We start from the raw sequence: 13,568 nt of genomic DNA on the forward strand, positions 1-13,568 counted from the left end.
GTCTCCTCATCTGACTCGACTTGGTTAAAGTCACCACCAACCCGGGCAGTAGACCACGAGCTCTCCTCAAAATTCTACCTCAAAATATCTACTGATGGTTGCACGGAGGCAGCCTGCAGACCTATCTCCCCAGAGAGATTTCCACACATCTGTCTCCTCCCCAACTAGATAACTGACTCCCGTGGGGCGTGAGGAAACCTAGCTCTTTGTATTTCCAGCGCCTGTTTCTCAGTAAACATTTGTTGATAAGAAACGAATTGCCACGTTAGGTGCCTTTTATACAAAAGACGTGAAGGGCCACCTGGCCGAAGAGCCCTCTCCCGAGACCCCCAAGTTAGGGCAGGTGCCTCTGGGGGGCGGGTGGGCCCCGCTCAGCGCCCCCGGGATGGGGGCCAGGGGGCCTCGGTGGGTTCCAGGGCGCTGGAGCGGAAGGTGCCCCTTGGGCCCGGGCCCCGCTGGCGCCCGTCGGAGCCGAGCCGTCCCGCGGGCGTGCCAGTAGCGGGTAGGGAGGCCCGGCCGTTCCGCGGCGGGAGGTAGGTGGTGCTGTTGCCGCGACTGTCTTCCTCATTGGCGCGGGGAGGAGAGGCGGAATGTTCAACTCCTGACTCCGGCGGAAGCGTGGGAGCCGCGCGGGCCGCGTCCTCTCGACCCCCGGTCGCCGCCCCTGCCCTCGCCGCGCGCCGAGCCTCGGCGCCCCCGGCTGCTCGCGCCCGGCCCGGGAGCCAGGTAAGGGTCAGGCCCGAGGCCGCGGAGGTTGGCGGGGCAGGAGGGGGGCCGGCCCATGGCGCGCGGAGTTGACCGGGCGTCCGGGGGCCGAGGCCCCGCGGGGGTCGGGGCCGGGGAGTCGCGCCGGGCGCCCCGACGCGCGGCCCGCCCGGGCGGCGGCCTCCGGACCGAGCTTCCCGGCTTCCGCGGGGCCCCGCGCGGGACCTCGGCCGCGGCGCCGGGAGGGCTCGGGAAGTCGGGCCGGTCCCGCGCACAAGTTGGCGCTGGCGAGAGCGGGGCGCAGCCGGAGCGTCTCGGGCTTTCTCCGCCCTGGACGCGCTGCTGGGCGTGGGGCGCCTCCCAGCCGCGCCCCGCTGCTTCCCTCGCCGACGCGGGGCCCGGCGAGCGGAGCCCGGCGCCCGGGCGGAGTGGGGGGCCCGGGGTCCTCTCGGGAAGCGGAACGCGAGCGGCCAAAATCCGGGCCGGGCGCGGGCGCTTCCCGTGCGCAGAGGGCGGTGTGCGGGGAGGGACCCCGAACTTCTGCTTCACTCCCGCTCGCGCTTCCCTGGGCCGCGTGCAGCGGCGCCCGCGCGCACCCCTGCAAGTCCCTCTTTGCCTTCCCTGGAAACCGAGGGGGCCCCCCGCTTCGCGGACCCCGAGACCTGCACCAGGCCCGGAGCTGGCAGCCCGGCCGCGCCACGCCTCGCTCCTCCTGACAGCTTGCGGAAAAACTTTTATACAAAACTGGCGAGGGGACATCGAATTGCCAAAAAAAAAAAAAAAAAAGGGGGGGGGGCATTGTTGGATTGCCGAAAATGTATGTTTGTCATGTGCCTCGAAATCTTGCATAAGCACTGTTTATGGGGAACTTAATTACTATTTTTGTTAGTTTCCTTTATAATGCAAGCAGCACTATGTAGTGGTCCTTTCCAATGCTGTTACAATAGGCAGCTCTCATTAATAATGCTGCATCAGAATTGACTTAGAGAATGAACTCGGGGATACCTGAGTTAAGATGGTTCTTGGAGTGTATTCCTATTTACACCCTCTTGCATGAGTGCCTTCTTGCTTACCGAGCTCAGTTGAAGTGAACCGTCAGGTCCAAACCTACAAGTACAATTGAAGACAAGAATAAACCAGTGAATCAACAGAGTTAATGTTCTTTGTAGTAGGCCCGTCTCCTCTGTGAAATTTCATGTTTTTTTATTTTCAACAAAATATGCAGTGGCTGCTTTGTAATTATGGTTTTGATCATTTGTAAGGCCTTTGTTTTCAATTCTTGCTACAAGAGGGAGAGATTTGGGAGATGTAAATGAATATGAATTTGTTTGAAAAGAGAATTAAGAGAAAGAAAAATGGTCTTTCAGAGCAATGTGTGCTGTTTATTTAATCTTCCACAATTTAATTACTACTACAACTTTTCTGGGATTGTTTTGGGACTTTTTTTAACTGGAAAATATAATTTCTTTAAGTAAAAGTTTTAATGGCAATAATTCCAGAGTAAATAAATAACCATAAAGCCATGGCAAGGGCATTTTTTTCTTTTGTAGGGAAGCAAATAGATGACTGACCTCTTTTTCTTTTTTAAATTCTCATTTCTTTATTCTTTAAGGACACATTCGAGAGAGAGAACTATCCAAATATTAAGCTAGAGGATTTGGATCTAAAAATGGATGGTCAAAGATCTTGGGAACTAAGGGACCTTCTTGCCAAATAAGGAGACTTGGCAAGCTGTGCTGTGTATTTTAAGTTAGCACAAGAGTGAGTGCTATTGGCAATATGTTGGCTGAGTGCCTATCTGGAATGAGCAGTGAAACTGACTCTGATAGGTTACAAAATTATAAACAGGCATTATGAAGGGTGTGTAGTCATTAGAGAAAACACTCGAGAAATTACAGTGATGTTTCGTGAAAAGAGGTCAGACATAAACTGAAGCTATTAGTGTGGAGGGAAAGAGAAAAATGGACAGTGGATTTTAGAAATTGATAGATTCAGAGAAAAGAGAGGAATCAATGATTTTTTTTTAAAACCTTAGCTAGGCTCCAGACATAGACTACTCTGAAGGTATTTGTAGTGATACAGTACTTCTTGGACTAAGATAGCCTTATATCTGTATCCTGAGATGCGGGAAATAAAAATCAATTTGGATCATTTGTTTTCCATTTTATTCTACCCAGGATAGATTGACAGGGAGGGTGTCTTGTCTATCTGAATGTAATAGGAACAGTGAAGGCACCTTTTGGTCTTACTGCAGGGAAGATTTAGGCTACTTCTTTTGTGGCTATTAACCTTGCCCCACTACACACAAATAAGCTGAGTTCCTGCTGTGACCAGAAAACTGTACCTGTTAAGAGAAGAAAGCTATAAATGCTAGAGCTTAGATTGGTTTGACTGATACATGGGTGCTTTTGTGTCAGACCCTCCTACAGAGAGCTGAAGCATTGATTATGCCCTAATAGCAGTTAAATAATCCCAACACACTAGAAGATTTTGTAAGACAAAAAAGCAGCCATGCATTTGACGCCCCAACCCCAGTGTCACAATTGCTAATAGGAAATTAAAGCTTCAAATTGGACTTTTAGGTGGACGGTAAGCCATCTAGTAATTTACTATAATAAGAAAAGGATCTGTTTAAAGGGGGGGGAAAGGAGGCAAACTGGAAGAGGCAGATGATATAGTGGAAAAAAAGACATATGATATGGTGGAAAAAATGATATGACTTTGAAGTCATTCCTGAATTTGAATCGCAGTTGTGTCACTTGTAAGTTAGCTAGTTGGCTTGGATATCTTTCATATCCTTGACCCTCAGTTTCCCCACATGGAAATTGAGTAACACCTGCTACATACGCATAAGTACATGAGATAGCACAGAGAAATGCTTGAGCCAGGGCCTGCAACTTCAGCCATTGTAACTGAGTGCTAGAGAAGTGTTTCTCTGCATTCTCAAATTGGACACAGAGAAAGCTGATTGTTTCATCTGTACCCAGCAGGCTTGCCCTTGGGAGCCCGCCCCCTTCCCAGATCGCACTTAGGTACGTAAATAGGTCTGAGGTTTTCACAGCTACTCTCCTGCTTTGAGTACAAGGATTTCTAAAGCAGCTTTGTGTTCCTCTATGTTTATCTTGAACTTTGTAATAGTCTTGGGGGAGAATCTAAAAATGAGTGCATTTAAATATTTATATAAAGATTTTGAAGAATTTGGGACTTGTATGAGGAGGGGAAGATTATGAGCTGGAGGCTAAAACAAATCATTTGGAGCCATTCTTACAGCTGATTTCGAGCACAGCTTATCTTCAGGGACCAATGTCTTTTCTTGTGGATTTCCATATAGGAAAACCAAAAAGAGAAGGCAAGAATTGCTGTCTAAAGGTCGTGAGTAAATCTTCGCTTAGTAAACTTCTCTATGCGATTACTCTGTTGTGGGCAAGAACATATTCCTTCAGGAATCCGTAAATATAGCCATAAACACCTCCAATGCAAGCAAGCACCTTCTTTAAAACTTTGTATTTCATCTTAAAAACTCTTCTGAATTTTGCATTCTTCTGTAATGTTTGCTTTTTTTTTTTTTTTAACAGAACAGTACACACAGACACTGGCATCTTAGTTCCTCCAAATCTTAAAGTAAAATCGATGTTCTAGGCTGAGTGTTTGTTCACATGCTTTAGTGTGGGCCTGGTTCTAGCAAACAGTACGGCACCATCAAACCTTACAGCACAGCCCACTGCATGGGGGAAATGACGATTCCGTTTTGTTCAGAAAACAATAGGAAGTACCGAAAAGTTTTTGTTTAGGGACTTTCAAAGTGAGCACAGCTTTTTGTCTTAGAAATGGAGAAGGGAGAGGAGATGTATAGGATAGACATGTGGACTGTGGTGCTCATCTTGCCAGACAATTTGGGAGGAGAAATTTAGAAGACTCACCCAGTTGTGCCAATTATTTTCATCACTGAGGCTGATCAGCGCACTCCTCTATGAAGTCATTCCCAGGAAGAGGAGGGAAACCAGTCGCGATTTAGTGTAGGTTAGTCATAGCCTACTAGGGTTAGAGTGGATCTTAAACAAACAAACAAACAAACAATTTATTCTCCTCTCCTGGCTCATGCTGGCATCTCCTGAAAGGGAGCTGACCACTAAATGTGGTGGTGTGTCTTCTTGTTAGGCAACGCAGTACCGGTGCCTCTGGAACAACACAGCATAATATAGGGCCTCTCCTTGGTCTTCTCTGGTTTTAACTACCCCGTTCCCTTTTCAGCTTGTGTTGATTTTAACCCTGCATTTACCCTTCTCAGGGAACATTGATTCTAGGTAAATAGTCCCAAATTGGGCCTGCTTGTCAGTAGCCAGACTGGTCAGATACTTTCTATTTGACAGAAAATAGTCCACAGGTAGAATCAAGGGTAGCAGCAGACTCTGGAGGGTGGGAGGCTGGTGACTGAAGAAAACCTTATTTACCCCTGAGTAATCTCACCTACCCTTCATGCAAGTGAGAATTCCTCTTCTGACTGACTCACAGAAATCTGCCTTCTCCAGGATCCTATATTTTAATCAATCTCTGGCCTGATTGTCTTCATCATGCCTTCAGTCATTCAACATAAGAAGCCTTTAGTTACCCAAAACAGAAAGCCCCCGCTGTGATCTTTTTTCCCACTTCACATTTCCTAATTGGGCTTGGGTTGGAGCAGGGACACATTTCCACATGGTGTGGTGTGCTGTAGGTGCCTCTCCCCTCCCCTGCATTCCTGTTCCTTCAGTGTTTTGCCTCTGGTAACATCTCTGGCAAGGAAGTGTGTTCTACAAGTCCATTTTCATTCATTGAAATGTTGAAGTACAAATAAGAATGTTTCATTTATCCAACTCATTTTTATTTTAACCTTTGTGGAAAAAAGAAACAATAGCTCTTTTTTAGACACTAAAGCTGTTGTTGTCTCTGGGATATTTGTAACTGAGGACTTGTTCCCTGTGTCCAGCCTATTCTAGAGAAGATAGGCTGATTTCAAGTGGCATTTCTTTGGAAGGAAATATGGTGGGTATGTGTACTAGTCCTAGCTAGTTCTACTCACAAACTAGACTCTACTAGCTAGTTTTACAGATCTTATTTATTGATTTGTTTAGTGATTTAAAAACAAAACATAATAGAGCAGCAGTTTTGTTCAGGAATAAAATCTTTGAATCTTTGGCCTTGTCTTAATGGACAAATATACCAGACCAGAGCTTTCCCCAAGTTTTTGAAGACTTCTAGGAAGAAAAGATGGTAATAGAATCATAACCCAAGTGGTGGTGTTTTAATGATGACAAAGCACATTTTTATTAGTTTATTCACTAATCTGTGTTAAGGAGGCTGAAATAATACCAGCATAAATAAATATTAGGGTAGCAAGGTTGGCAAAAGAATTATCATTCTTGTTGTTCCTATCTAGGTCATGATAAAATAATTTTTCTTTATTGCATCAAAAATAAACTTGTTACTTTTATGAAGAAGGGGAAAAAGAAGGTATAAATTAAGGATGGGAAAAAAAGAAAGACTTTAAAGTCAGCAGTAATAGATTCATATAAACCTAAGTGATAGAAAGTGCCAGAGAATGTCCAATGACCTATTTTCTAGTAAAGTTTATCCTTTTCTGAAACAGATTTAATTTTAAAAATATGATTTTCGGGAATTTAATGAAGCTGCTTGCAGTTTCCTGAGTCTATTTGATGTGTAGTAAATAGGAGCTGAAACAAGACAGTGATCACCGTGGAAAGTAGGTATATTCAGGGGCCTTCCAAAGTGAGGAGGTCTGACTGAATAAGTTGGACCTAGAAAGTATAGTATCTAAAAATTATTGTCTTTGGGCCCTGCCTAGTGGCGCAGGGGTTAAGTCAGAACTATCAAGCTATCGCCAGCCACTGTGGCACAAGTTCAATCTCCAGCCAGGATGCTGACTCACATGGCACAGCAGACCTCTCCTGTCTCACCCTCTGCTCCCCTCAGCAGTGTATTTCTGTAGATCCTCCTGTTCTGCTCCCCACTCTGTCTGGTGACTCCTCTCAGCACCCTGCACCTCTGGCCTACATCCCAGTTCTTGTAGGCATAAATAAATAAAAAACTAAATCATTAAAAAAAAATTACCGTCTTTTAATAATTTAAGTACATTCTTATGAAAACATATTTAAAAGATACTTGTAATTACTACTACTGCTACTACTTATAATAATCTTGCAAAAATGGCCACAAACAAAAACAGCAAACAAAAGTGTGGGGGAAAAGTTAAAACATACACAAAGAAACAAAGATGAAAAGGATTTAGGGATCAAAGTGCATTAGTCTATTAACAATTGTCCTACAAAACAAGTGAGCTAATAATATAAAGCAATTTCGGAAAATGTAGCAATTCCTACTGGAGTAGGAAGGCTGAAGAAATTGATGAGATACGATTCAAGACATTAAAATAATTTGGCAGCAGTAATTTCCAACATATGTAATCTAGTATTATACTAGGTGTGGGTTTCGCCATAGTATCTCTCCGTTCCTCTAACAACTGTGCAGAATTAGTGTTAACAGCCACTGAGAAAACTGAGAACAGAGCCACAGTGCCTTGGCCAAGGCCTAACAGCTAGTACTTTTGGATTTTCCTCTCCAAGGGGGATCTTCTCCCTGGACATACGACTTCTGTGTTGAAATATCAGTTATTTGGAAGTGAAACTTATCAAAGAAGTCAAAAAATACTGTGCAAATTAGATAATTTGCAGGATATCAACTTTGAGACATTTGGTAACAGAATGGAAGGTATTTCAAATTTTTTGTTTTCTGAATCTGGAATATGTCATAGTCTGAGAAAATATGATTGGTTCAACATTCCTGAGAGGTAGAGGCAGAAGTCAAACTTATATCTAATTCTATACCTTGTTTTTTTATTTTAATATTTAAGAATATTAACAAGGTCATGTTTTATAGTTGCTGTTTTTGATTCAGGGCAAAAGCCTATTTTGTTTGGACTAGAAAGCTTAAAACTTTAAAAAAGTAAAATAATATACCCTTTAAGAGTCTATATTTCCACATTATTTTACTTTTGATAATTAGCTGATGGGTGTAAATGTGCATATGTATATGATCACACATATATGATATATATGTGTGGTTATATACAATAGATTTCTGCAATTAATAGTTTAAAATTCTTTTTAAATTTTTTTGAATATTATGTATTATTATTTTAATGATATTAAACTTTTATTTAGCAAGATGCTCAGTTCCATTAATATTCATGATCAGACTGAACATTCTTTTTAAATTTTAAGGAAATTTTTATTTGTTTTTTTATTTTTTTAAAGATTTATTTATTTATTTATTTATTTATACAAGCACTGGGTATAGTCAGAAGCACGGGAGGGTGAGAGAATTCACCAGAGCCAGAGCGGGGAGCAGAGCAGGAAGAAGGACCGAAGTACACTGCTGAGGGGAGCAGCGGGTGGCAGGAGAGGTCTGCGCGCCATGCGGGACCCTCCTCTGGTGGCCGGGGAGCAGCCGGGGATCGAACCAGCGCTGCAGAGGCCGTGGGCAGCTTCGCAACCCAGCATTCAAGTGCTGCGCCACCAGGGAGGCCCTTAAGGAAATTTTTAAAAGTGAAATTGTTTTACAATTTAAATAATTGGATTCAACCACTAAGTTAATAATTTTCAGCATTTGTAGAATTGTGACACAATTGTCCTTTGCTCAAACTTACTTTTCAGTGTTGTGTAAATACTTACATTAACTTTTAAAACAGCTTTGAGAGTTTATGACACAAAAGTCAGAATACTACAAAATTGGGACTGGGAATTGCTTCATGGAGAAGAATTGCCTTTCTTGTGGAAAAGCAATTATTTCAACATGATGGGATATGAAGACATCTTTTGATTGGTTATACTGTGTAAATACATTTACATAGATGACTCATAATTAAATTCTATATATTCAAGCAGGCCTCCTTGGTGGTCTAGTGGTTAAATCTCAGCACTATGACCTCTATGGCCTGAGTTCAATCCCTGACCACGGAGCTAGCCCACATATGGCGGAGCAGACCTCTCCTCTCTCACCCACTGCTTCCCTTAGCAGTGTATTTCAATACATCTGCCTGTTCAGCTCCCCTCTCTGTCTGGTGAATGCTTTCAGCCCCCACACCTCTGGTCTAGACCCCAGTTCTTCTATGCAAAAATTCACTGGAGAATGCATCTGAAAAATTAGAACATAATTAGGTCAGGTAATAGTTTCTCCCAAGATGCTCTAAGTATGATAAATCAGCAACTTAGTTTTTCCATTCTTTTGATCCTAAGTTGATCATCTTAGAATTATGATTTTTAAATTAAAGAAGAGAAAGCTCAAGGGGGAAAAACATGTGGCCTGACCCATAGGAAGAAGGCTGTGGGGATCCTAGTCAGGTTTTCAGCTAGGTCTGTGATGCTTTGCCAAATCAATGGAGTTAAAACCTGTACTCGTATACCCTAGAATTGCTAGTCTTTTCTGTAATCAAATCAGGCTTAATTTTTTATGGTCTCAATAAAACATTCAAGTAATTATACAGTTCCATTCATACATAGCCTGTTTCCAAATGGCAGGCTATATCGCACAGTGAGTAACAGTGATTCTGGGTAGAACATGAGTAGTTTCTTTAGCTCAGGAGGTGAAGATCATGGAGCAATATGCTTCCAGGGGTTGTACTGTGTAAAATACATTTACACAGTAAATATATTCCTTTCTCTGGCACCCTTGGATCAGCTTCAGATGTGACTGATCCTGCCTCAGCTCATCCATATTCCCTGGAAAGATCTGTACCAGAGGGTTTAGATAGAGTCATATTGACCTTATCCTGGTTCAGATATTTATGTTTGCTTTGGAAAGGGTTCCCTCTTCCCCTTGCATCTGCATCTTCTAGTCCTTCTCCTCTTTCTCCTCTTGCTCTGGACTCAGAGACACACAGTCCTGGACATCCCAAACATACCTTTCTTGATCTCTCAAGAGCCTAAGTAGCAGTTTCCAAATCAGGATTTACTTCAGAATCCTTTGGGACACTTGTAAAAGTGACAGGTCTCAGATTTTACTTATTCTGATTGGAATCTATATAGCTGCAGAAGTTATAATGAACAGATAGACAGAAACCATTCATTTGTTCATTCATTCATTCCACAGTTATATACCTGGTTATGTACTAGGTGCTTAAGATCTAGATGTTAATAGAAATGAGTTTTGCCTAAGGAATTTGTAGACTGGTTGAAATTAAGTGGAAAAGATGAATGATACAGAAGAAGAACTTAACTCTGCTCATGAGACTTAATAGAGGTGGTCAGGGACAAAAGTTTGCTGGACAGATAAAGGCATTTGAAGCAGAGACACTAAACTGTGTAAAGGAATGGAGATGTTGGAGAGGTCAGCTTGTACTGGGAACTCCAAGTAGTTCCTCATGTGTGCATGTGGAAGAAGGCAAGCAGTAAAAGTGTTGAAGAAATAACAGAAGAAAAATTTCCAGATTTAAAAGACATGAATTATAGACTGAGAGAGTTCACTTAGTATCCTGCCAATGAATAAAAAAGATACTCGTAAGCATATCCAATTAATTTTCGGATTCCAGGGATGAAAAAATGATTCCTAAAGATTTCAAAGGAAAAAGTACTTTAAAAAGGATTAGTACCAGGGTAGCAGCAAACTGCTCAACAGCCACATTAGAAACTTGAAGACAGTGAAGTAATACTAAGGAAAATTATTTCCTCCCTAGAATTCATCCCAAGCCAGGCTACCAATCAAGACATTTTAAGACACATGGATTCTCAAAGAAAATTACATTCTCTGTACCTTATTTAAGAAGATGATGGGAAATGTGTACTGTTTAAACAAGGAAATAAATAAGATAAAGAAGCCAGGATTTTCTAAATTCCTGCTTTGAGTGAGACAATCTGGTATTTTTTTTTTCTTTCTGGCTTATTTTGCTGAGCATGATCCCTTCCAGCTCCATCTATGTTCCTGCAAATTGCATGAGTTTATCTTTTTTTTTTTTTTTTTTTTTTTTTGGTGGGACCCTTGCTGGCGGCCGGGGAATGAACTAGTGCTACAGAGGCTGCAGGCAGCCTCGCAGCCCAGCGCTCAACTGCTGCGCCACCAGGGGAGACCCGAGTTTATCTTTTTTGATTGCTGAGTAATATTTCATTGTGTATATATACCACATCTTCTTGATCCAGTCATCTAAATAAGGGACCAGGAAAAAGACGAATTGTAATAAAGAGAAAAATCAAAATCAACAAGCAACTATAACCAGAGATACACTACGGGGGGAGAGGGGGTGAAGAGGAGGGATTAGGGTCAGAATAAGGGGGGGTGGGAATTGTATGGGGAATATAACCAAAATGAAAATGCATACATTGTGCAAAAATGAAAAATGATGTAAGAATTATATAAAATAAAATAAAAAATAAGAAGCCGGGAGATCTAAGGAAAGAGGTTTCCACAGAGGAAAAGGTGAAAATAATTCCTAGGATGATGCTAAAGGGCAGAAGACTCAGTCTATTTCAGGCCTACAAGACAACCTTTCTAACTAACTTGAATCAAGATAAAGGGCAGAGGAGGAATAGCTTTAAGAAAAAAATAGATTCAGAGATGAAAATTCTTGATGTTTTTACTTTATCGAGAGGAATTTTGAAGTATTGGGGACAGTATGATGAGGTGAATAAGTATTAGGGTGTTTAAAAAACTAAACACAATGAAAACAAAACAGAGCAACCAGTAACTCCAGGAGAAACAAAAAGTTATCCAAGAAAGGAAAAGTTATTGAATCCTATATAGTACTTCTGGGAATAATAATTACTTTATCAGACTACTATAAACCCTAAATAGTGACTTAGCCAAATGTTATAGAGGGAAGCTGGAAGGGTTGGGCAAATGTAACATATTTGTATGCAAGAATTAAAGGTTGTTTTACAGAACTAAATTCTTCTACAGAGAAGTAAATAGATAATATCTAAGTGGAATAATCAAAACATAGCAAATTAAATACATTTTTTAAAGAATTATGGAGGTAGGGCCTCCCTGGTGGTACAGGGGTAAGACGCAACCCATGAAGCTATCCACAGCCACTGCAGCATGAGTTCGATCCCTGGCCAGGGAGCTATCCACATGGCTCAGCAGACCTCTCCTGACTTGCCCGCTGCTCCCCTCAGCAGTGTATTTCAATCAATCTGCCTGTTCTGTTCCCCACTCTGTCTCTGGTGAATCCTCTCACCCACACACACACATCTGTGGCCTGTACCCCAGTTCCATTATGCAAAAAAAATAAATCTTTTAAAAAAGAATTATGCATGCAAATACCATAAGAAAATGCTGGAAGAATTGAAATTATTTCCCTTTGAAAAGATAATTGGGTGTGGGGAGGGATAGGACAGGGGAATTTGTTTTTCTATTGGGTTGTTGAAAAAGTCATGACACATTTTTGCTTGAAAAACAGAAAAAATGCGTCATGACTTTTCTGATAACCCAATAGTATAAGCTTCGTGTCCTAATTCTTTTGTGACAAACCCAAAAATAATTCATATATAAAATCTAGACCAAGCATCTGTAACATTGAGGGAATATTGCAAGTGGTATTTTACATTTTATTAAACAAACTATGTTGCATATTCTATATCCCTACCTTTGACATATTCTTAAATTTTATCCAAGCTATGGGTTATGAAGAATGACTACTTTCTTACCTGGAGAATAGTAAATCTCCTTAGACTGCAGATATTATCACTACAATAATCTCTGGGAGGAGCAATCTGTTCCTCTGGAAACAAGCATAATATTTTTTTAAAACATTCTTGGCAGAGTTCTGTGGATGACTTAATGTATTGTAATCAAGGGCAAATTTTCTACTCTTTAATTAAGTTCTGCTACAGTATACAGTCCAAGGAGGTACTTCTGGAAAACACTTGGCCAGCTTTTCTGTCATCCCTGAGCTAAACATTTGCTTTTGGTATCTAAATGCTGATTGCACGTTCAGTTTGCAGCATTTGGGCTGTCTTTGTGCCAGGATGCTCAGTTGCTTAGGTTACGTATATTTTGTGTGAAGTGAGCGCAATGTGGAGAGATGGCATGCTTCGGATACCAGAAGAGCTATGTTAGCTTGCTGTTGAAAGCACGCTTCCCGCTTGTCAGGGCTTCATGATAGGGACCTGGTGACACAGTAGCCTGTAAGCAGAGCTCCTTGGGATGTGCAGGAAGTGCAGGTTTTGTCAGGGAGGAACCTGAGCCATTTCTCTGTGGATAGCTGTGTTTCAAAGTCTGGACTAGTTGTTGTTGGATTCTGCCTAGACTGCCAGGGTAAGTGTTCTTATTTTTGAGTTGTTTATAGTCTTGCTTTCCTTCCTCCTGTTAGCGCAGCTCTGTTTAGAAGTTTCAGAGGACTTGCATATTATCTGAAGTGGGATTCAGAGGATTCATTTGAATATATTTGTGTTCCAACTTTTCTTTTTCTTTCTTTCTGCAGATTTTGTGGAAGTCTAATACTTTGTCATTATGCGATGTCGTCTCTCGGTGCCTCCTTTGTGCAAATTAAATTTGATGACTTGCAGTTTTTTGAAAACTGCGGTGGAGGAAGTTTCGGGAGTGTTTACCGAGCCAAATGGATATCACAGGACAAGGAGGTGGCTGTAAAGAAGCTGCTAAAAATAGAGAAAGAGGTAAGTTCTTTCCCTACTATCCGAAATGGTCACATTAGCACTTATGTAAGTTTTTCAACCTAGAATCAGAGGTCACAGGCTCCCAGGGACCTAGGAAGACCTTTGGGGCTGAGCTGTGAGGCCGTTTCTCAATTTCCATTCTGGGAGCCCCATAAATAGAAATCATTGTCGCGTGTACTTTAGGGTTGAGTTCTACTAAGG

General features: G+C 41.9%; 1 protein-coding gene across 3 annotated transcripts in view; it reads left to right on the forward strand.

Moving 5' to 3' along the window:
• Positions 1-586: 586 nt before the first annotated feature.
• The window catches only part of MAP3K20 (mitogen-activated protein kinase kinase kinase 20), a 170,396-nt gene continuing 157,414 nt past the window's right edge, over positions 587-13,568 (forward strand). The window contains exons 1-2 of one of the 3 annotated variants that reach the window (XM_037523556.2): positions 587-726; positions 13,175-13,367. In XM_037523556.2, coding sequence (XP_037379453.2) covers positions 13,209-13,367 — 159 coding nt within the window. In that variant the 5' untranslated portion in view covers positions 587-726; positions 13,175-13,208. Of the gene's footprint in view, positions 727-12,976; positions 13,009-13,174; positions 13,368-13,568 lie in introns of those variants that run through there. The other 2 variants (XM_054699869.1, XM_054699868.1) reach the window with 2 other exon arrangements.

Source organism: Talpa occidentalis, unplaced genomic scaffold (assembly GCF_014898055.3).
Source record: "Talpa occidentalis isolate TD23 unplaced genomic scaffold, MPIMG_talOcc4v2.1 talOcc4.3, whole genome shotgun sequence".
NCBI classification, from domain to species: Eukaryota; Metazoa; Chordata; class Mammalia; order Eulipotyphla; family Talpidae; genus Talpa; species Talpa occidentalis.